This window comes from Callithrix jacchus, chromosome 9 (genome assembly GCF_049354715.1).
Source record: "Callithrix jacchus isolate 240 chromosome 9, calJac240_pri, whole genome shotgun sequence".
NCBI lineage: Eukaryota > Metazoa > Chordata > Mammalia > Primates > Cebidae > Callithrix > Callithrix jacchus.
In genome coordinates this window covers 135,927,650-135,948,738 of record NC_133510.1, presented here as the reverse complement: position 1 = coordinate 135,948,738, position 21,089 = coordinate 135,927,650, and the positions used below count along the sequence as shown (strand labels likewise).

The 21,089-nt window shown below is 49.4% G+C and overlaps 1 protein-coding gene across 2 annotated transcripts in view; it reads left to right on the top strand.

Moving 5' to 3' along the window:
* The window catches only part of ANKLE2 (ankyrin repeat and LEM domain containing 2), a 31,907-nt gene extending 11,374 nt beyond the window's left edge, over positions 1–20,533 (top strand). For both annotated transcript variants that reach the window (XM_009004930.5, XM_078337831.1), the window contains exons 3-13: positions 900–1,106; positions 4,077–4,270; positions 4,372–4,560; positions 5,631–5,753; positions 7,778–7,844; positions 11,908–12,080; positions 13,463–13,569; positions 14,422–14,609; positions 18,276–18,873; positions 19,735–19,866; positions 20,223–20,533. In XM_009004930.5, the coding sequence (XP_009003178.2) occupies positions 900–1,106; positions 4,077–4,270; positions 4,372–4,560; positions 5,631–5,753; positions 7,778–7,844; positions 11,908–12,080; positions 13,463–13,569; positions 14,422–14,609; positions 18,276–18,873; positions 19,735–19,866; positions 20,223–20,424 (2,180 nt within the window). In that variant the 3' untranslated portion in view covers positions 20,425–20,533. The remainder of the gene's footprint in view (positions 1–899; positions 1,107–4,076; positions 4,271–4,371; positions 4,561–5,630; positions 5,754–7,777; positions 7,845–11,907; positions 12,081–13,462; positions 13,570–14,421; positions 14,610–18,275; positions 18,874–19,734; positions 19,867–20,222) is intronic.
* Positions 20,534–21,089: the final 556 nt, after the last annotated feature.

Genomic DNA, 21,089 nt, shown 5'->3' with positions numbered 1-21,089 from the left:
CACCCACTTCGGCCTCCCAAAATGCTGGGATTACAGGTGTGAACCGCTGCACCTTCATAGTTTTTTTTTTTTTTTTAACTTGCCTTTCAATTATTTATTTATTTATGTTTTTGAAATGAAGTTTCGCTCTTATCGCCCAGGCTGTAGTGCAGTGGCGTGATCTTGGCTCACTGCAACCTCTGCCTCCTAGGTTCAAGTGATTCTCCTGCCTCAGCTTCCCAAGTAGTTGGGGTTACAGCCATGCGCCACCACGCTCAGCTAGTTTTTGTATTTTTAATGGAGATGGGGTTTCACCATGTTGGCCAGGTTGGTCTTGAACTCCTGACCTCAGGTGATCCTCCCACCCTGGCCTCCCAAAGTGTTGGGATTACAGGTGTGAGCCACAGTCCCTGGCCTTAATTATTTTTAATTATATATATATATATATTCTCATGCCTCAGCCTCCCGAGTAGCTGGGATTACAGGCGTGCACCACCATGCCAAGCTAATTTTTTGTATTTTCAGTAGAGGCGGGGTTTCACCAGGATGACCAGGATGGTCTCGATGTCTTGACCTTGTGATCCACCCGCCTCGGCCTCCCAAAATGCTAGGATTACAGGCTTGAGCCACTGCGCCCGGCCAATTAGATCTTTATATGAAATTTATTTTTCAAGGTAGAATCTTGGGATGTATAATTGCATACGTGTCTATAATATGTATCATGTTATTCACGTGCCTCTACATACATGATCCAGCTTGTTTATTGTGTTATTTTGGCTAGCTAAGGCCCTTTTTCTTCAGGATTAAAGGTTTGAACTAAGCCTGGTGACTGGGTAGCAGACATGTGAGCTGATGATGAAAGGGCGTGACCTGCTACAGACACTCCTTTCTGATTTTCGTTTGTTACTTTTCCTACCCAGAAAGGATCCATGTTTACGTAAATAAAAAGGAAGCACTGCAAGCTGTCAAAATGATCAAAGGGTCCCGATTTAAAGCTTTTTCAACCAGAGAAGATGCTGAGAAATTTGCTAGAGGAATTTGTGATTATTTCCCTTCGCCAAGCAAAACATCCTTACCACTTTCTCCTGTGAAAACCTCACCACTCTCTAGCAGTGATGGGTCAAAAGGTAAATGATGCAGCAGTTCACGTCTTTTAGCCCACACTGTTTTGTGCCTTCTTACCTCCTCTGCTGTAACTTGTTTTCTCCATGAGGGTAGAGTCAGTGGGGTCTGAGCAGACCAGGAAGCCACTCTAGCTCGGATGCTGATGTGCCAGTATTTAGCATCTTGACTGTGGAGAAGTGCTGAAAAGGACGCTGCGGCCCATCCAACTGCCCTGTGTCTCTCCCTCCTGCCTGTTGGATGCTTTGTTCTTTTGTCTTTTTGTAAACAGACAGGGTCTTGTTCTTTTGCCAGCCTGGAGTGCACTCTTGTGCGCTCACTGCAGCCTTGAACTCCTGGGCTTAAGCAGTCCATGTGCTTCAGCCTCCCAAGTGGCTAAGAAATGGGTGTGCACCACCACACCCAGCAAATTAAATTTTTTTTTTTTTTGATGGAGTCTCACTCTGTTGCCCAGGCTGGAGTGCAGTGGCACGATCTTGACTCACTGCAACCTCTGCCTCCCGGGTTCAAGTAATTCTCCTGCCTCAGCTTCCTGAGTAGCTGGGATTACAGGTGCCCACCACTATGCCAAGCCAATTTTTGTATTTTTAGGAGAGACGGGTTTCACCTTGTTGACCAGGCTGGAATTAAAATTTTTTTTTTCTTTTTTGACTTCCATGAAGAGTGTGGAAGGGGACTCCAGAGAGCTGGAAATCCCCTCCTCCTTTTTTTTTTTTTAAATAAGAGTCTCGTTCTGTTGCCCAGGGTGGAGTGCAGTGGCACAATTTCAGCTCACTGCTGCCTACAACCTCTGCCTCCCAGGTTCAAGCGATTCTCCTGCCTCAGCCTCTTGAGTACTTGGGGCTGCAGGTGCACGCCACCATGCTCAGCTAATTTTTTGTATTTTTAGTAGAGATGGGGTTTCACTGTGTTAGGCTGGTCTTGAACTCCTGATCTTGTGATCCCCCCCACCTGTGCAGGGATTACAGGCATGAGCCACCATGCCTCGCCATGGAATTTAAAAATGCTTTATGGAGACAGGGTTTTGCCATGTTGCCCAGGCTGGTTGAATTGCTGGCATCAAGCAATTCATGTACTCACATGCCTCTACATTGCTATTGAGTCCTCCCGTCTCAGCCTCCCGAAGTGCTGAGATTACAGGCATGAGCCCCTACGCCTGGGCTCGGGTCTTTTTTGATACTGAGATCAGTCTACTTCCCCACCTGAAGCTATACCTACTTCTAGGACTGGGACATCTGCACAATCAGGCTCATCTGTAGGAGCGTCCAGCCGGAAGTCTGACCCATACCCACCTCCCAGCTGAGAACGAGGCTTTTGTTTGAAGGTGCGTGTTACAGATCATTGGCTTTCCCTTTTGTCTGGCCTCAGTTCCCCAGCTGAGTGTCTTCAAACAAAACCCTCGTTCTGAGCTGGGAGGTGGGTATGGGTCAGACTTCCGGCTCGACGCTCCTACAGATGAGCCTGATTGTGCAGATGCCCCAGTCCTGGAAGGAGGTATAACTTCAGGTGGGGAAGCTTCCTCAGAAGGAAATCACTTTAAGACATAAATCGGGCCGGGCATGGTGGCTCACATACCTGTAATCTCAGCACTTTGGGAGGCCGAAGCGGGCGGATCATGAGGTCCGGAGTTCGAGACCAGCCTGGCTAATATGGTGAAATCCCATCTCTACTAAAAATACAAAAATTAGCTGGGTGTGGTGGCAGGCACCTGTAATCCCAGCTACTTAGGAGGCTGAGGCAAGAGAACCGGTTGAAACCAGAAGACGGAAGTGCAGTGAGCCAATATAGCGCCACTGCACTTCCAGCCTGGGTGAAAGAGCAAACTCTGTCCCACCCCCCAAAAAAATAGCTGGGCATGGTGGCCTGCACCTGTAATCCCAGCTACTCAGGAGGCTGAGGCAGGAGAATTGCTCGAACCTGGGAGGCAGAGGTTCCAGTGAGCTGAGATTGTGCCATTGCACTCCAGCCTGGGCGACAGAGCGAGACTCCGTCTCAAAAAAACCAGACAGAAATCACTTGTGGAGCACTCGGCCTTTGCAGGGACCCTGTGCACACTGGAGGTCTCCTGGTGTGACTCGGCCTCTGCAGGGACACTGCACACATGTGACAAGTCTTGTGTGATTGCTGGTCTAATGCTGCAGCTGCCATTATTCCTTCTCTACCTACTGACCAAGCTTTCAAAGTTCACTGGCCGGGTGTGGTGACTCATGCCTGTAATTCTAACGCTTTTGGGAACTGAGGCAGAAGGATCTCTTGAAGCCAGGAGTTTGAGACCATTCTGGGCAACATAGTGAGACCCCATCTCTAAAAATACATACATATATATACACATATATAACCAGGTATGCTGGCATACAACTGTAGTCCCAGCTACTTGAGAGGCTGAGGTGGGAAGATCACTTGAGCCCAGGAGGGTCGAGGCTGCAGTGAGCTATGATCGTGCCACCACACTCCAGCCTTGGAGACAGAGCCAGACCCTGTCTCTGAAAAAAAAAAAAAATTCACCAAACTTTGCCTCATTCACACAGCCTTTCCTAGCAAGATAGCAGCCAGGTCTGGCTGCTCTCCCAGCTTGCTCTGCTCACAGGGGTGCGCTGACTGCCTTTGCGGGCTGGGGTTGGTGGCCATGAGCCCATCTCGTTATTTCTCACCTGTGCCTCCCCTCAGCTCACTGCAGCCTCTGCCTCCCGGGTTCAAGCAATTCTCCTGCCTCAGCCTCCCCAGTAGCTGGAATTAAGGCACTTAACACCACACCCTGCTAATTTTTGTATTTTTAGTAGAGATGGGGTTTCAGCACGTTGGCCACGCTGGTCTTGAACTCTTGACCTTGTGATCTGCCCGCCTCAACCTCAAAGTGTTGGGATTACAGGCATGAGCCAGCCCTGGAAGCTCTTTATCCCTCATTACAGGGTGTGTGGGTGATCAGTGACTTTTGGTGAAACTAATCATTCTTAAATTCTGTCTCTTACTGTCAGATGGTTTGTGCTTATCTGAATCAGAAACAGTCAACAAAGAGCGAGCCAACAGTTACAAAAATCCCCGCACGCAGGACCTCACTGCCAAGCTTCGGAAAGCTGTGGAGAAGGGAGAGGAGGACACCTTTTCTGATCTCATCTGGAGCAACCCCCGGTATCTGATTGGCTCAGGCGACAACCCAACCATCGTGCAGGTGGGTGTGCAGTGTCGCTGCTTCCTTCATGGCCATGGCACTTTCCACGGGGTGCGTCCACGAGACAGGGAGGAAGCTCAGAGCACATGGTTCTCTTTCAGGAAGGGTGTAGGTACAACGTGATGCATGTTGCCGCCAAGGAGGATCAGGCTTCCATCTGCCAGCTGACTCTGGACGTCCTGGAGAACCCTGACTTCATGAGGCTGATGTACCCCGATGATGACGAGGCCATGCTGCAGAAGCGCATCCGCTATGTTGTCGACCTCTACCTGAACACCCCCGACAAGATGGTGCGTGCCCACCCTCCACTCGCGCTTTTATGTTTTAACTTTGTAAAGTTTTTTTTTTAAAAGAATGCTTTATCGACAGGTGACTCATTAGAATGACTTTAAGGGAAAGATACATCAGTTACACCCCTGTGACTTGCCTTCTTGCCAAATCCCACAGGCTGATTTTAACCCTGGATGAAGGGTACCACGTGCTGGGGTTCCCTGGCCCCTGTGTCTTTGTCGTGTGTGGAATGTCGTCCCCAAGGGTGTCTAAACTGTCTGGGGACATGGTTGTCAGAGGACACACACACACTACTGAGCAGAAAACCTTGAGCTGAGCAGCTCTTCCCCCTGGGAGTGGCAGAGCCATGCACACGGCAAGCAAGTCCTCAGCATCCTGCCAAGAGCCTCTAAGGCACAGAGCTGCCCCTGCAGATCATGCCACCTGACACCCTGGCACACAGGGCCCTGGTGTAGGATACACGCTGCTGGGGTGTGACCGCTCACAAACAGGAAGGATCTTCGTAGCTCCTGAGGAAAGGTGGCAGCAATCCTATCCTGGCTGATGCCCACGCCCCACCCTCCACCTGACCTGTGGGGTTGTTTGATCTTAAGTGCACCTAACAGGCAGGTTGGAGTCACTGATGAGTGCCAGCCAGCCGGGCCAGGCCCACGCAGAGGCAGCACTGTGAAGGGGGACACCCCTCTTTTAAAGGTTACTAAAGACAGGCTTTTCCTTCTCTTGACCCATCCTACCCCCGGAAGCTTTTTCTTCACTATGGTTTATTTCACTGTTTGGGCATGTGTTATGTGACATTATAGTAGGCCCTGAAAGATTAAAACTACTGTTCACTGTTTGTGGAGAATGTAAGCTCCTCCAGGGCCTGATCACCCAGGTCCATGGCTGAGCTCAAGCCTTGGCATGAAGTGGGTATGTGCTAGAATGCCAATTATTTTTCCATTATACAAGCAGTGTCTTTTATGGCTGTTTTGTTTGTGAGTCTTTTTTAAAAAAATGCGTAAGTATTTTCAGCCTAGAGCCACCTTAGGAGACAAGTGTAAATAATTGTTTCCTCTGCACCTTTTTCCAGGGCTATGACACACCGTTGCACTTTGCTTGTAAGTTTGGAAATGCAGACGTGGTCAGTGTGCTTTCATCACATCATTTGACTGTAAAAAACCCAAGGAACAAATATGATAAAACACCTGAAGATGTAAGTACTTGTTAAGATGCAGTCACTCTCTAGACTTAGAGATCAAAATATGTAACTTTAGGCCGGGCGCAGTGGCTCAAGCCTGTAATCCCAGCACTTTGGGAGGCCGAGGCGGGTGGATCACGAGGTCAAGAGATCGAGACCATCCTGGTCAACATGGTGAAACCCCGTCTCTACTAAAAATGCAAAAAATTAGTTGGGCATGGTGACTGCACCATTGCACTCCAGCCTGGGTAACAAAGAGCGAAACTCCGTCTCAAAAAAAAAAAAAAGAAAAGGAAAAGAAAAGATGTAACTTTACAGTCTGTGGTCACAGACAGGCACAGTGAAGCCACATGGAGCTCTGTATGAGTTGTGTTTGCCCTACGGGCACACGTTAGAGTCCTGCTGTTGAGTAAGATGCATTTTGTGAAGATGATGCATCTGTAGAACCCGGAGGGGAGGAAGTCACACAGTTTGGTGATTTTATTTTTCTAAAACTGGCAGTCAGTTGCTCTGAACAGCTTACAGTCTTTTACCAAGTTCCCTCTCTGAACACATCAGTTGGCCAGAGTCAGAGAGAACCGAGGTGGTAATGGTGGTGCTGATGGTGATTTTGATGGTGATGATGGTGATGATGGTGATGGTGAGGATGAGGGTGCTGGTGATGGGGATGATGGTGGTGAGGATAATGGCGATGGTGGTGGTTGTGATGCTGATGAGGATGGTGGTGGTGCTGAAGGTAGTGACGGTGAAGATGATGGTGATGATGGGGATGATGATGGTGAGGAGGAGGGTGGTGGTGATGGTGGTGATGGGGATGATGATGGTGAGGAGGAGGGTGGTGGTGATGGTGGTGATGGGGATGATGATGGTGGGGATGGTGGTGCTGAAAGCAGCCAAATTGTATTCAGCTCAGTGTGTACTAGACGCTGTGCTAAGCTGCTCACGCACTTAAACTCACCTGACCCAGACAAGCCTTGTCAGTCAAGCATTATGAACTGAGCAAAGTGCACCTTACAGGGGGCAGATGTGTGCTTTATGCCCAGAAGGTGCAAGAGGGATCTGGACGCTCTGAGAACTGAAGGACGAGTTTGATTTGTTCTGTAGCACAGCTGTGAGCTGCTCACGGTCTCCCAACCTTTTAGAAAGAAAAGCTGTAAGGGTCTTCTGGTGGCAGTGTTCTCTCCCACACCCCCTCTGTAATTCCTGTTACTACATAGGCATAAGCAATACCCACTTGCTGTAGAAAAGTTAAAATACCACATGACCAGAAAGAATAAAATTCACCAGAAAATTCTACAGCTGAGAAATTGCCATTATTTTGCATGTATGTGATTCAGTTTTGTGTGTATATGTGTGTATCTGCCCTTCTTCAACATAAAAATGTTATTTAGTAACCAACTTAACATTCTTGGCATTTTAAAAAGCATTTGACTTTTTCAAGCTCACAACTAGTTACAGACTCAAAAATGTAATTGCATTGATAGTTTTAGTTAGTTTTTCTCAGAGGCTGGTTCCTTTCTTTCCTCTTATTTGAAGGTTGTTGGTTTTCCTATAGTTTCTAGCAAAAATGCTTATTGCTGCAATTCTCCAAGGGCCAAGAAAGCTGATTTCTGTCATCTATAGTTGCAAAAATATAACTTTTGTGTTTCGTGTTAGGAGCTCCGCCTTGACACAGCCTCACAACAGAAAGTTTATATATGACCAGGCTTCCTGTAAGCGAAACTCAGACAACTGAGGAAGTGCAGACGTGCTCACATGCTTCTGGTTTGACTGGATGGTGCACTTTTCAATTTCCTCTCCTCGCAGACCTTAGAAACTGTAGGGCAGCACGAAGAAAAGGGAAATATACGCAGAGTCCCACAGTGTTCTCTTACCTGTCCCCTGAGACTTTTAGAAATATTTTTTGTGTGAGCTTTATTAAATCTTTAGCATTAAGATACTATTCCACTTCACTGACTTTAGCTCACTTTCTAAAATCATTGTAATGATAAGGAAATGTTACGATAAGATAAGATTTAGACACTTTTTTTTTTCAATAGGTAATTTGTGAAAGAAGCAAAAACAAATCTGTGGAACTGAAGGAACGGATCAGAGAGTATTTGAAGGGTAAGATGGGGAGTCAGTGCCTGGATTTTGGGGTCCACGCTGGGAAGGGCCTTGGAGTGTTGTGGGAACGGAGCACAGCTTTCTTAGGAGCTCCCGGGCGTTTGCGGGCTTTCCTCGGAAGCCTCTTCTCGGACACCCTTTCTTTTTAGCTCTCCCAGCTCGCTTTCCACCTCTTTTCCTATTATCCCTTCTTTGAAGTCTTGTTATCTGTCCCTTGAGTTTTTTGCAAGAGAACTTTCTCTGAGGTTGTGTGTTGCTGACTGTGGCCACGGTCTCACCCCTGGATGTCTAGGGCTGTTTCGTGGCAGCTTCACTGTGATGACTTACTTCTCTTCAGGCGGAGCCTACGGTTGGCAAAGAACAGCTTAGGGAGAGGCAGGGCACATAGCTCCTCAGTTGGCTGGCTGGCTGGCTTGGGTTTTATGTGTGTGTGTGTGTCGGGTGGGGGTTGCTCCCTGTCACTCTCTTTGTTCTGACACTGTCTCCTTCCTCCTCCTGTCCCTCTTTGGTGCACTCCCAGGACGGCTCCTGCCTTGGCTCTGGACACACCCTGCCCACTCGCCTCTGGGAAGGAGGCCTTTGCTTTCTGGGCCGCCCTCCTCTGATCAGGAGCTTCCTGTCGGCCACTGTGTTGTGGTTTGTAGGCGCCAGGCATGTGAAAATGGCTGGTTTCAGGGAGGCTTTTCCCTGCCATCTTCCTGTTTTCGGTGAATTTTGGAAGATGACACTTCTAGAAGCGCCTTTTTTTTTTTTTTAAGTTAGAGTCTTGCTCCGTCACCAGGCTGGAGTGCAGTGGCGCAATCTCGGCTCACTGCAACCTCTGCCTCCTGGGTTCAACTGATTCTTCCGCCTCAGCCTCCTGAGTAGCTGGGACCACAGGCGTGTGCCACCACGCCTGGCTAATTTTTGTATTTTTAGTAGAGACGGGGTTTCACCATGTTGGCCAGGATGGCCTCCATCTTTTGACCTTGTGATCCGCCCACCTCAGCCTCACAAAGTGCTGGGATTACAGGAGTGAGCCACTGCGCCTGGCCAGGAGCGCCTCTTCTTTGCCATCTTAGCTTGAAGTCTGGTGCTTCTGCAGCAGGCACTGACATCCTCTCATTCTCCTGCCTGCTTTTCTCTCTCTCGGATTCCATTCCTGTCCAAAATTCAGTCTCTGTTTCAAGCAGGGTCTGCAGATAACTGGCCCAGCACCAATTTTATAAATACTGGCATGAAGCTGTGACCACCGTTTGAACACTGTCTGGGCTCTTTGCCAGCACACAGTGACTTGTGGCCCCTTGAGCCTGGTTATTTACTGTCTGACCTTGTGTAGAAGTCTACCACCCGGTCTCAGGTATCAGGAGCCTCTCCTTGTCCCCGGATCCCTTCCAGTCCTAAGTACAATTTGTGAATGATACTTCTTCAGCTTCTGTGGATGTGCACAGGAAATGTTCCGCACTTCATGCAGGGAATTGAATCCTGCTGGAAGTGGTGAGAGTTCCTCCTCAGAGCCATTGGGGTATTGCTCCACAGGCCCAGCTGGAACCTTTGGAAGCCCTCGGAACACACAGCTGTGTTGCCAGAATATCCTAAAGAACCAAGAGTCTGCTCTGTATTTGCAAACCATACTGTCAGGAATGCTTTACGGCATTGACATGTTAAACACTGCTTTGTGACGGTATTGAGGAAGCAGTTGTCTGAGAAGTCCTTGCCTGTCTGTGACAGTAGCACACTGTCACCTCTAGGTCTGCCCCGGCAGCTGTTTGCTGAGGAGAAGGCAGCACTGTGATGTTCGTGCTCCTGAGGGCTGAGCTACTCGGCCCTCCAGAGCTCCCGTACCTCCTTCCTGGTCCTTCTGAGGCTCATGCAAAGCCCAGGCATGGGCCAGCGCCCGTGGTTACGCTGTGGCCTCAGTCACATGCCACAGAGCCTGCTGCAGGCCTGGCTGCATTCTGTGTCCTGCCCAGTTCCTCAGAGACAGACCCATGCTTGTGTGAAGATGAGGAGGGACTCTAATGTGTTAGGAGGGAGGACCAGAGAGCCAGCCACAAAACCGTCCAGAGACCATGAGTCCAATCTGTAGACAGAAATTTTTAAAAGGGACTTCAATACGCCAAAAAAGTAAACAGTAGTTTTTTATGAGTAAATTACAGGTGAATTTAACCGTATACTTGCTGTCTACTGTGTACGGTATGTTTTCTTTTCATGTACCACTAAGAGAAGAAAAAACTGCCAGTTCCCTGTAAAAAGCCAGTGGACATACGAAGCATCCAGATATATGATGTTAAAATGTGAGATACAGTATTTGAATTGCCCTGATTTTCACTATGGAAAATTAGTACTCTTGAATGGAAATTATAGTACTCTTTTTAAACTTTACTTTTAGGTTCAGGGGTACGTGTGCAGGTTCCTTATTAGGTAACCTGCATGTCAGGGGTTTGACATGGGGATTATTTCCCAGGTGATAGCATAGTACCCAATAAGCAGCTTTTCCATTTTCCCCCTCCTCCTCCCTCCTCCCTCAGGCAGGCCCTGGTGACTGCTCCTCCTCCTTCGTGTCCATGTGTGCTCAGCGTTTAGTTCCTACTCATAAGTGAGAGCATGTGGTGTTTGGTTTTCTGTTCTATGTCAGTTCCTATAGAATAATGGCCTCCAGCTCCATCCACGTTGCTGCAAAGGACATGATCTTGTTCTTTTTTATGGCTACATAATATCCCATGGTATAGATGTACCACATTTTCTTTTATCTAATATACGTTGATGGCCATACAGTACTTTTATAACTAGAAAAAAATTAGAAGCATAAAAACTGTAATAAGCATTTAACATAAGAAATGCCCAGGCGTTCATGAGCAGCGTGACGACTTTAAAGGAAGCCTCTTGACGGTGGGTCTCCTGGGGCTAGGTCTGAAAGCAGGATGAGGTGGTGTGTGACCTCCACGCAGTCCTGCAGAATCTCATGACACTATCCCATAGGACTCTGCTGCGCCGTCCCATGGGACCTTAAGACGCTACTTTTCCTCATGCCTTCCATACCTCACACCCAAGTGCTGTGTGATTCCAGATCTGTTGAGAGATGTGTATTCAGTGATACAAACTGAAAAGTACAACAGAAGCAAGGAATTGAGAAGTAGAGGATGCTGGGCACAGTAGCTCACACCTGTGATCCCAGCACTTTTGGAGGCAGAGGTAGAATGATCACTTGCATCCTGGAGTTAGAGACCAGCCTGGGCAACATAGCAAGATCCTGTCTCTACAAAAAAGTACAAAATTAGCTGGGTATGGTGGCGCGTGCTTGTGGTCCCAGCTACTCAAGAGGCTGAGGTGGGAGGATTGAGGGAGTTTAAGGGCGTAGTGAGCCATGGTTGCCCCATAGCACTCCAGCCTGGGTGACAGTGAGATACCTGAAACTAAGAGGGAAAAAAAAGGAGAGATGGAATGAAATACAACTTTTTTTTTTGAGACAGAGTCTCTCTCGCCCAGGCTAGACTGCAGTGGCGCAATCTCAACTCACTGCAACCCGGGTTCAAGTGATTCTCCTACCTCAGCCTCCTGAGTAGCTGGGATTACAGGTACGCACCATCATGCCCAGCTAATTTTTATTTTGTTAGTAGAGACGGGGTTTCACCATGTTGGCCAGGCTGGTCTCGAACTCCTGATGTCAATTGATTCACCCACCTCAGCCTCCCAAAGAGTTGGAATGAATTACAGGGGTGAGCCACCACACTTGGCCAGAATGAAATATAACTTATTTTAAAAATGTATTAAGCTCTTGCTGTGTGCTAATCTTATTCCCTCAGGTCTGACCCCTCAGTCCTTTAACTACCTGGGGCTTCCTTTTCTTTTCTTCTTTCTTTTAGCAATGGAGGACAGTGAGGCTGGTTAGGTGAAGTCAGCTCTGGCACACGCTGGCCTCTGCCCTGTCCGTCGGTTGCAGACCTTGTGTGACTTGCTGTTTCCATGGCATCCATTTGCAGAGGCCGTGGCAGGGGCTTGTGTGATCCCTGTGCTGATCATCCAGACCTGACCTAGGGAGTGGGGGGTGGGGCCTACAGCCAGTGCCTGTCTCCTCCCGTAGGTCACTACTATGTGCCACTCCTGAGAGCAGAAGACACATCTTCTCCAGTCATTGGGGAGCTGTGGTCCCCAGATCAGACGGCTGAGGCCTCTCACGTCGGCCGTTACGGAGGCAGCCCCCGAGACCCTGTGCTGACCCTGAGAGCCTTCGCGGGGCCCCTGAGTCCAGCCAAGGTGAGCTGCTGTGGAAGCTTCTGGAAGCAGCGCCTAACTGTCCCTACGCTGCAGTGCTGGGTGTTCTAGCCTGTTGCTTTGTGCTTGGTCTCAGGGACTGTGTCCTGTGGAACTCCAAGGTTGTCCTCATCTCAAACCATCCAGCAGTGAGCTTGTGATGAGAACGTTTCCAGAGAAACGTGTGTTCTTGGGTGTATGGCCTGCTCGCCAGGGCCAATGTGCTGGGGCCACACATCTCAGCAAAGTCCTGTCCTAGGCGTGCGCTGCCCGTTCTTTCTGTATGGCTGGCCCTTCTCAGGGCTACTGGCTGGTCTAGCAAGGCTGCCCGCTGTGACTAGGAAACCTCCGTGCGCATGTTCACTTCCTGAGTCTCCGCAGCTGAGCTCCCACTGGCTTCCTCAGACAAAGTGCGTCAGTTCAATCCCTCTCCTGGAGGCTTCAGCCCCCTTGGGTTCCACTTATCCCTGATGTTCAAAGAAGTTCTTTTTTTTTTTTTGAGACGGAGTTTTTCGCCCTTGTTACCCAGGCTGGAGTGCAATGGCGCGATCTCGGCTCACCGCAACCTCCGCCTCCTGGGTTCAGGCAATTCTCCTGCCTCAGCCTCCCGAGTAGCTGGGATTACAGGCACGTGCCACCACGCCCGGCTAATTTTTTGTATTTTTAGTAGAGACGGGGTTTCTCCATGTTGACCAGGATGGTCTTGATCTCTTGACCTCATGATCCACACGCCTTGGCCTCCCAAAGTGCTGGGATTACAGGTTTGAGCCACTGCGCCTGGCCTCAAAGAAGTTCTTAATGGTGGTGGTGTGGGGTCAGAGCTTATACACATTTTTTTGTTTACAGTTGACAATTCTTTCTACTGTTGAAATATTTCATATACTGACTTATACATACAATATTGTGCTAAAAACTTTCTAAATAAGTTATTATGAGGAAAATGGCTTCAAAATTAGGTGGTATCAGGTAGGGTTAGGTCAGATCCATAAAACAAAATTTGAGGAAGCGTAACTCAGAAAGATCAACGTTGGTTTCTTCTCCTGTGATGGGAACAGTGTTAATTCTGCTGTCGGGTGGCAGCTCTAAGCTGTCGGCTGTCCTCAGGGCGAGGCCTCATGCTCGGGTCCCCCTGGTTCTGAACCTCACAGCCCAGACCAGGCTGCAGGAAGGAAGACTGCCTCCCCTCACCCAGGTCGGAGTGCAATCACATAGCCACTCTCAGCCATGCCACAGGTGGGCATGCAGCCCAGGGATCTGTTGGTGAAAGGAGAGGAGGAAGGGTGTCGGGAGACGGCAGCTGCTGCTGCGACCCTGTTGCTCTTCAGGCTTCCCCAGTGAAGGGCGCGATGCCTGTCATAGCTCAGTACATTTTGTTTTCCTCATAGGCGGAAGATTTTCGCAAACTCTGGAAAACTCCACCTCGAGAGAAAGCAGGCTTCCTTCACAACATCAAGAAATCAGACCCGGAAAGAGGCTTTGAGAGAGTGGGGAGGTACTGAAAGAGGCCGAGCTGTGGCGCCGTGGAGCGCACTGTTGGTTATGTTTTGATTAATGAGAGAAAATCACATTACAGCTTCAAAATGCCAATTCCCAGGAAGCCTTTCCTGGGAGAGCTGGTCGTTTTCACGAAGGTCCAGTTCCTTGCAGATGCTGGGCACATTGCAGTTTGTGCAGAATTAGAGCTTAAGCCGGTCTGGCCTCAGACCTGGAGCATGTCTGCAGCGCTGCCTTTCCCTTTTCAAAGTGCCATTCCTTGTTGATTTGGGGACATGTTTCTAAGGAACCTTGATATTTTATAGAAGGTACCATAGAATGGTACAGTTTCTTTGGGAATGAAAGGTCCACAGTCACAAAGCTAAATTAGTTGTAATCAAATAAAGCTTTGTGGAATTGTTAAGTATTTTCTCAAAATATGTGCCCAGCATCATGTGTACAACCAGAAACCAGGAAGAACCTCTAGGCTTTCCTGTGCCTGGCCATGACTAGCGCCACGGGGAAGCCCACAGCGCTGTTCCACGGACATGAACAAGCCTGTCTGGGTGAAGGTGAACTGTGTGGCCTCCCAGCACAAGGTTGCTGGTGGGAGGGTCCATGTAGGCAGAGGTCTCCTTTCGTCCTGCCACTGGTTCGCTGCTCGTGAGAACTCTGCGGGCTCCTGCTTACCCTATGAGGAGGAGTGCTGGTTCAGAAAATGCAAAGTATCGTTTCAGCTGCAGATTCGGGAATAAAGTTACAACCATGATTGCAGACATTTCTTTGGTACTTGAAGCATTAGTGGCTGTTTTCTGTGTAGTTGAGCCTTTTCTGGTTTTACAACTGGTTAATTGTGTTTTATTTCTTACAGGGAGCTAGCTCATGAGCTTGGGTATCCCTGGGTTGAATACTGGGAATTTCTGGGCTGTTTTGTTGATCTGTCTTCCCAGGAAGGCCTGCAAAGACTGGAAGATTATCTTACTCAGCAGGAAATAGGCAAAAAGGCTCAACAAGAAACAGGAGAAAGGGAAGCCTGCCGAGATAAAGCCACCACATCTGGTAAGTACACACAGGCACGGCCGTGGCAGCTGGGACTGGGCATCTGTGGCCGGGGTCCGACAGGAAGCGCACATCTGTTTCTTATCTCTGTCTGTGTTTTTAATGTAAAGGTGGGAACTGTTCCTTAGGTTTACGTTCAGTGGGGTATGCGTTGGGGGGGAGATATGAAAAATGTGGCATCGCTTGGAGCAGTATTGCTATTTCTGCTTGTGGTTTCAGTGCCCAGAATGTAATATTACTTCATTCTGTGCCATTTTCTCAAAACTCATAATAGCTGAACTACAGTGGCTGAGACTATAATATTGTAGGTTTGGTATAATTGTCAGGAAAAAGACAAGGAGGACTGCACACCAGAATACTGGTATATATCAGACACCACGGCACAAAGCACTTCACAAGGTGTATATGAGACGCCAGGACACAAAGCCCTTCACGAGGTGTGTATCAGACGCCAGGACGCAAAGCCCTTCATGAGGTGTGTATCAGACGCCAGGATGCAAAGCCCTTCACGGTGTGTATCAGACGCCAGGATGCAAAGCCCTTCACGAGGTGTATATGAGACGCCAGGACGCAAAGCCCTTCACGAGGTGTGTATCAGACGCCAGGACGCAAAGCCCTTCACAAGGTGTGTATCAGACGCCAGGACCCAAAGCCCTTCACGAGGTGTGTATCAGATGCCGGGACGCAAAGCCCTTCACAAGGTGTGTATCAGATGCCAGGACCCAAAGCCCTTCACGAGGTGTGTATCAGACGCCAGGACGCAAAGCCCTTCACGGTGTGTATGAGACGCCAGGACGCAAAGCCCTTCACGAGGTGTGTATGAGACACCCGGATTCGAAGCCCTTCACAAAGTGTGTATCAGATGCCAGGACGCAAAGCCCTTCACAAGGTGTATATGAGACACCAGGACGCAAAGCCCTTCACAAGGTGTGTATCAGACACCAGGACGCAAAGCCCTTCACAAGGTGTATATGAGACACCAGGACGCAAAGCCCTTCACAAGGTGTGTATCAGACACCAGGACGCAAAGCCCTTCACAAGGTGTATATGAGACACCAGGACGCAAAGCCCTTCACAAGGTGTATATGAGACGCCAGGACCCAAAGCCCTTCACAAGGTGTGTATGAGACGCCAGGACGCAAAGCCCTTCACAAGGTGTATATGAGACACCAGGACCCAAAGCCCTTCACAAGGTGTATATGAGAAGCCAGGACCCAAAGCCCTTCACGAGGTGTGTATCAGACGCCAGGATGCAAAGCCTTTCACAAGATTTATATCAGATGCCAGCATGCAAAGCCCTTCACAAGGTGTGTATGAGACACCCGGATTCGAAGCCCTTCACAAGGTGTGTATCAGACGCCAGGACGCAAAGCCCTTCACAAGGTGTGTATCAGACGCCAGGATGCAAAGCCCTTCACAAGGTTTATATCAGATGCCAGGACGCAAAGCCCTTCACAAGGTTTATATCAGATGCCAGGACGCAAAGCCCTTCACAAGGTTTATATCAGATGCCAGGACGCAAAGCCCTTCACAAGGTTTATATCAGATGCCAGGACGCAAAGCCCTTCACAAGGTTTATATCAGATGCCAGGACGCAAAGCCCTTCACAAGGTTTATATCAGATGCCAGGACGCAAAGCCCTTCACAAGGTGTGTATCAGACGCCAGGATCCAAAGCCCTTCACAAGGTGTGTATCAGACGCCAGGACGCAAAGTGCTCCCAAAGCACAGACACAGTGAATGGAAATATAACGATGGAAGAGATTACACAGAATATAAAAGTCATTCATAAAAACATGAATGGCCGAGTGCGATGGCTCATGCCTGTAATCTCAGCACTTTGGGAGGCCAAGGTGGGTAGATTACAAGGTCACACGTTCAAGACCAGCCCCATCTCTACTAAAAAATACAAAAATTAGCCAGGCGTGGTGACGGGTGCCAATAGTTCCAGCTACTTTGGAGGCTGTGGCAGGAGAATCGCTTAAACCTGGGAGATGGAGGTTGCAGTGAGCCGAGATCACACCCCTGTGCTCCAGCCTGGGCGACAGTGCAAGTCTGTCTGCAAAAGAAACAGAAAACATCACCGAAGGCCGGGTGTGGTGGCTCACACCTGTAATCCCAGCACCTTGGGAGGCCAATGTAGGGGGTTGCTGAAGCCCAGGAGTTCGACAGCAGCCTGAGCAACATAGTGAGACTCCGTCTCTATTTATTAAAAGCAAAAATTTTCTGATAACTAGAGATTTGAATTTGCCAAAATCAAAATTAAAGAAGATACTACATTTAAACGTGTGTGTGTGTGTGTGTGTTTTTAAGGCCAAAATAGGACCATTAGCCCGTAAGACACTTCATTTATAAAACAAACTCCCTGGAATGATAGGAAAAAAATGAGAATCTGGCCTTGCTGGGTTGTAGCTGACAGTGGTACATAACTAACTTCTGTAAAGTGGCCTCATTTACTCTGTTGTCTTGTGACTATTTAAATTTTAATTAGTAAATATTAAATAAAGTTGACTAATTTCAAAAGTAGCATGAGCCACAGTTAAAGTGTTCCGGATGCACCTGTGGCGCCGGGGTCACCGTCGTGAACACCAAACAGGGCAGTGCTGCTCTCAGGACCTCTCTTGTGTTGTGGTCACAGAATGAAGTGCAGCAGTGCTATTTCATGGAGTTGTTCTGGACAGGCTTCCAGGACCCTGCGGGGCACTGTGACACTCAGAGCCCCTGGGGTCCCAGTAGGTCAGAGCCGGAGGGTGGCTGGAAGTATACGGTGGTCATCTTGCCCATCACCTGGGCTGCCCTTGGCCTGTTCATTTCCCTGCCTTTGAAAGAAAAGCAGTCGGTCTGGCACCTTCCCCGCCCCTTCTGAAATAGGGTTTCACTGTGTGGCCCAAGCTGGAGAGTAGTGGCACGAGCACAGCACACTGCAGCCTCAACCTCCTGGGCTCAGGCCGTCCTACCACTTGAGCCTCCCAAATAGCTGAAACTACAGGTGCATACCACCATGCCAGCTCGTTTTTCTTTTTTTTTTTTTTTTTTGAGATGGAGTTTCGCTCTTGTTACCCAGGCTGGAGTGCAATGGCGCGATCTCTGCTCACCGCAACCACCGCCTCCTGGGTTCAGGCAATTCTCCTGCCTCAGCCTCCTGAGTAGCTGGGATTATAGGCATGCACCACCATGCCCAGCTAATTTTCTGTATTTTTAGTAGAGATAGGGTCTCACCATGTTGACCAGGATGGTCTCGATTTCTTGACGTCATGATCCACCCGCCTTGGCCTCCCAAAGGGCTGGGATTACAGGCTTGAGCCACCGTGCCTGGCCGTCGTTTTTCTATTTTTTTGTAGTGAATGGGGTTTCGCTATGTTGCCCAGGTGGTCTTGAACTACTGATCCAGCAACCCTCCTGCCATGGCCTCCCAGAGTGCTGGAATTATAGGCGAGAGCTGCTGCGCCAGGCCCCAGCAGCCTGATTCTGTCTGCAGGCTTCTGTTTGCCATTTTCCAGGGAGTTGTGCTGGTGGCTTTCTGTCTTAAGTCTGAAGAGGAGGTTCTGGATGTGGGGGTCACTGCTGAGGAGGTTCTGGATATGGGGGGGGGTCATGCTTGGAGCAGAGCAGCTCCGTGTCCTCCTATCATCCCCATCACTGACATGCTCCTTTTTTGTCCTCACAGGCAGCAATTCCATTTCTGTGAGGGCGTTTCTAGATGAAGATGACATGAGCTTGGAAGAAATAAAAAATCGGCAAAATACAGCTCGAAACAATGGCCAGCCCAGGTTGGGTGCTTTTGGAAACACGGGGTGCAGCGCCTTCCCCTTGGAGCAGGAGGCAGACCTCATAGAAACCTCAGAGCCAGGTGGTCTGCACAGCGGCAGAAATGGGTTCTGCCCTCCTCTGAGTCACAGCAAGACTATGGAGAGCAAGAAAGCAAAGGCACCCCGTGGGGAGGAAGCTCATTTGCCACCTGTCGCCGGTTTATCTGCTGAGTTTGATAAACTGACTTTGCAAAATCTAGGAAGTAGCGTTTCTAAGACACCAGATGAAAATATGAAAACTAAAGATAAGATCCCGACTTCAAGAATCGATGCAGTAGGAAGTGACTTGTTGGAGGTTGCTTCTCCTGCAGACCAACTCGGGAATGACCAGGGGAGGACAGAGTGGGAAACGTCAGCCAATATTGCTAGAATGTCCTTGGGCCCCAGCTGCCCCGGGCACGAGGATCAGCAGCTAGAGCCCACGAGAGAATCGGCCAGGCGGCTCTTCCTTTTTGGGTAACCGTGTGCATGCCTGCAGCACTGTTTTTAAACCTCTTCCTTTCCCACACACACTTTGTTTTTGGTTGAGAGGGAATCTCACTCAGTCACCCAGGCTGGAGTGCGGTGATGCCATCTCAGCTCCCTGCAACCTCCACCTCCCGGCTTCTAGCGATTCTCCTGCCTCAGCCTCCTGAGTAGCTGGGACTACAGGTGCCCACCACCATGCCTGGCTAATTTTTATACTTTTGGTAGAGACAGGCTGACCTCAGGTGATCTGCCCACCTCGGCCTCCCACAGTGCTGGGATGACAGGCCTGACCACAGCACCCAGTCCCCACATAAACCTCCGTGTGGACTTGACGTGTGCTTTCAGCTCACATGTTTGAGTTTGTAGCTTCTAGGTGTCCTTCAGGGTTTCCTTCCACTTGGACTGTGGCTGGTCCTAGTGTTTGCTGTTATTTGCTAGGGAAGTGCCTGCCACCAGTGTCATTGATCTGCTCTATGAATTAGATTATTTTAAGAAGAAAGCTGGCTGGTGTGGTGGCTCACGCCTGTAATCCCCGCACTTTGGGAGGCCAAGGTGGGCGGATCACTTGAAGTCAAGAGATCAAGACCATCCTGGTCAACATGGTGAAACCCCTGTCTCTACTAAAAATACAAAAATTAGCTGGGTATTGTGGCATGTGCCTGTAACTCTTAGCTACTCAGGAGGCTGAGGCAGAGAATCGCTTGAACCCGGGAGGCGGTGGTTGCAGTGAGCTGAGATGGCACCATCGCAACAGAGTGAGACTCCGTCTCAAAAAAAAAAATGTGATATTTTAGAATTCTTTATTTTTTTTACCAAAGATATTTGAGCTTCTTGTATTGTGCTTTCTAGAGAGGAGCCGTCAAAACTAGATCAGGATGTTTTTGCTGCTCTTGAATGTGTGGATGTCGACCCCCATCAGTTCCCGGCTGTGCACAGATGGAAGAGTGCTGTCCTGTGCTACTCACCCTCCAACAGACAGAGGTACATGGGACCCACCCAGAGAGCCGCGCCACTTCACACGAATGTATCAGTGGCTCTTGCCTAATGCTGCCAGGCCCATCAGCCAGGCTGTCGGTTTGCGTGTTGTGGCTCTGCACCCAGGACAGGTCTCGAGTTGGGTGGAAACTAGGACGGGTCTGCTGCTGAGAAGCTGAGGGCTGTGGGGGCGGAAACAGGATTTATACTCAGGGTCACACAAGACTCTCCTGGGAACCCCATGAGCTTGACTCTCCCAGTGCCGCGGTGCCGGGACTCTGCTGGGCCTCGACCCCCCACCGTTCTCACTGTTCATCTCCAGGCCTGCCTGTCTGCTGACTGTTCTTTCTTGCTTTCTGTAGTTGGCCCAGCCTCGCGCTAAAAGGAAAGTTCAAGTCTTGGCTGCCGGATGTCAGCGGACCTCACAGCTACAGTCCAGGGAGAAATGGTGCGGCCGGGAGCAGCCCCAGAAAGCCGGGCCCGGGCAGCCCTGGGCGCTACAGCCCCGCGCACGGGAGCCAGCTCCGTAGGATGACGCGCCTGGCCGAGCTCACTGCCCTGTAGGCTCACAGCTGGGGCTCCCTTCGGTCTTCATTTTTAAAGGAAGAAGGGTCATATGTTTATTGCTAAAATGTCACAAAGGAGTATATTCTGATTAAATTATTAATCCTCACTTTGAGGGTGTGAGAATTTTAGAAAATTTAAATGTTCTCTATAAAACTTAGATTTCTGATATTTTGGAAGAAGTTATAAGTTGCTGAAACTCAGATACCAGTTTTCTGGAAAATGTCAGTGTGGTAATGGTAGACTTCAGGGGGCAATTTCTAGGTCTGAAATGTAGCAGAGGAAACAGCAGGGAGGGCAGGCAGCCACGCACTCACTACAGTATCCCATACACTGTGGACGGGGAGGGGCTTGATGGAGGCCTTAGCACTGATGTCCCCGAAATACCTGAACTGTATGCCTCCTTGCCTTGTCTGATGGTAGCAGAGTCCCTGCTGGCTCGCCTGTGGGTCTCATGGGTTAGACAAAGTGAGAAGGTGGCTGGCAGAGAGCAGGGAGCCTGAGTGCACCTCAGAGTTGCAGTAACCGCAATATTTAAATCACTGATGAGAAGATAAAAATAGCTTCTCCTGGGAAGTCTTGTATCCCGTGGGAGTGATGCCAGCAGCCACACAAAGTTCCCAGCAGTGATACCCAAGTGTTTCTAGGTTTCATCAGCCCTTGAG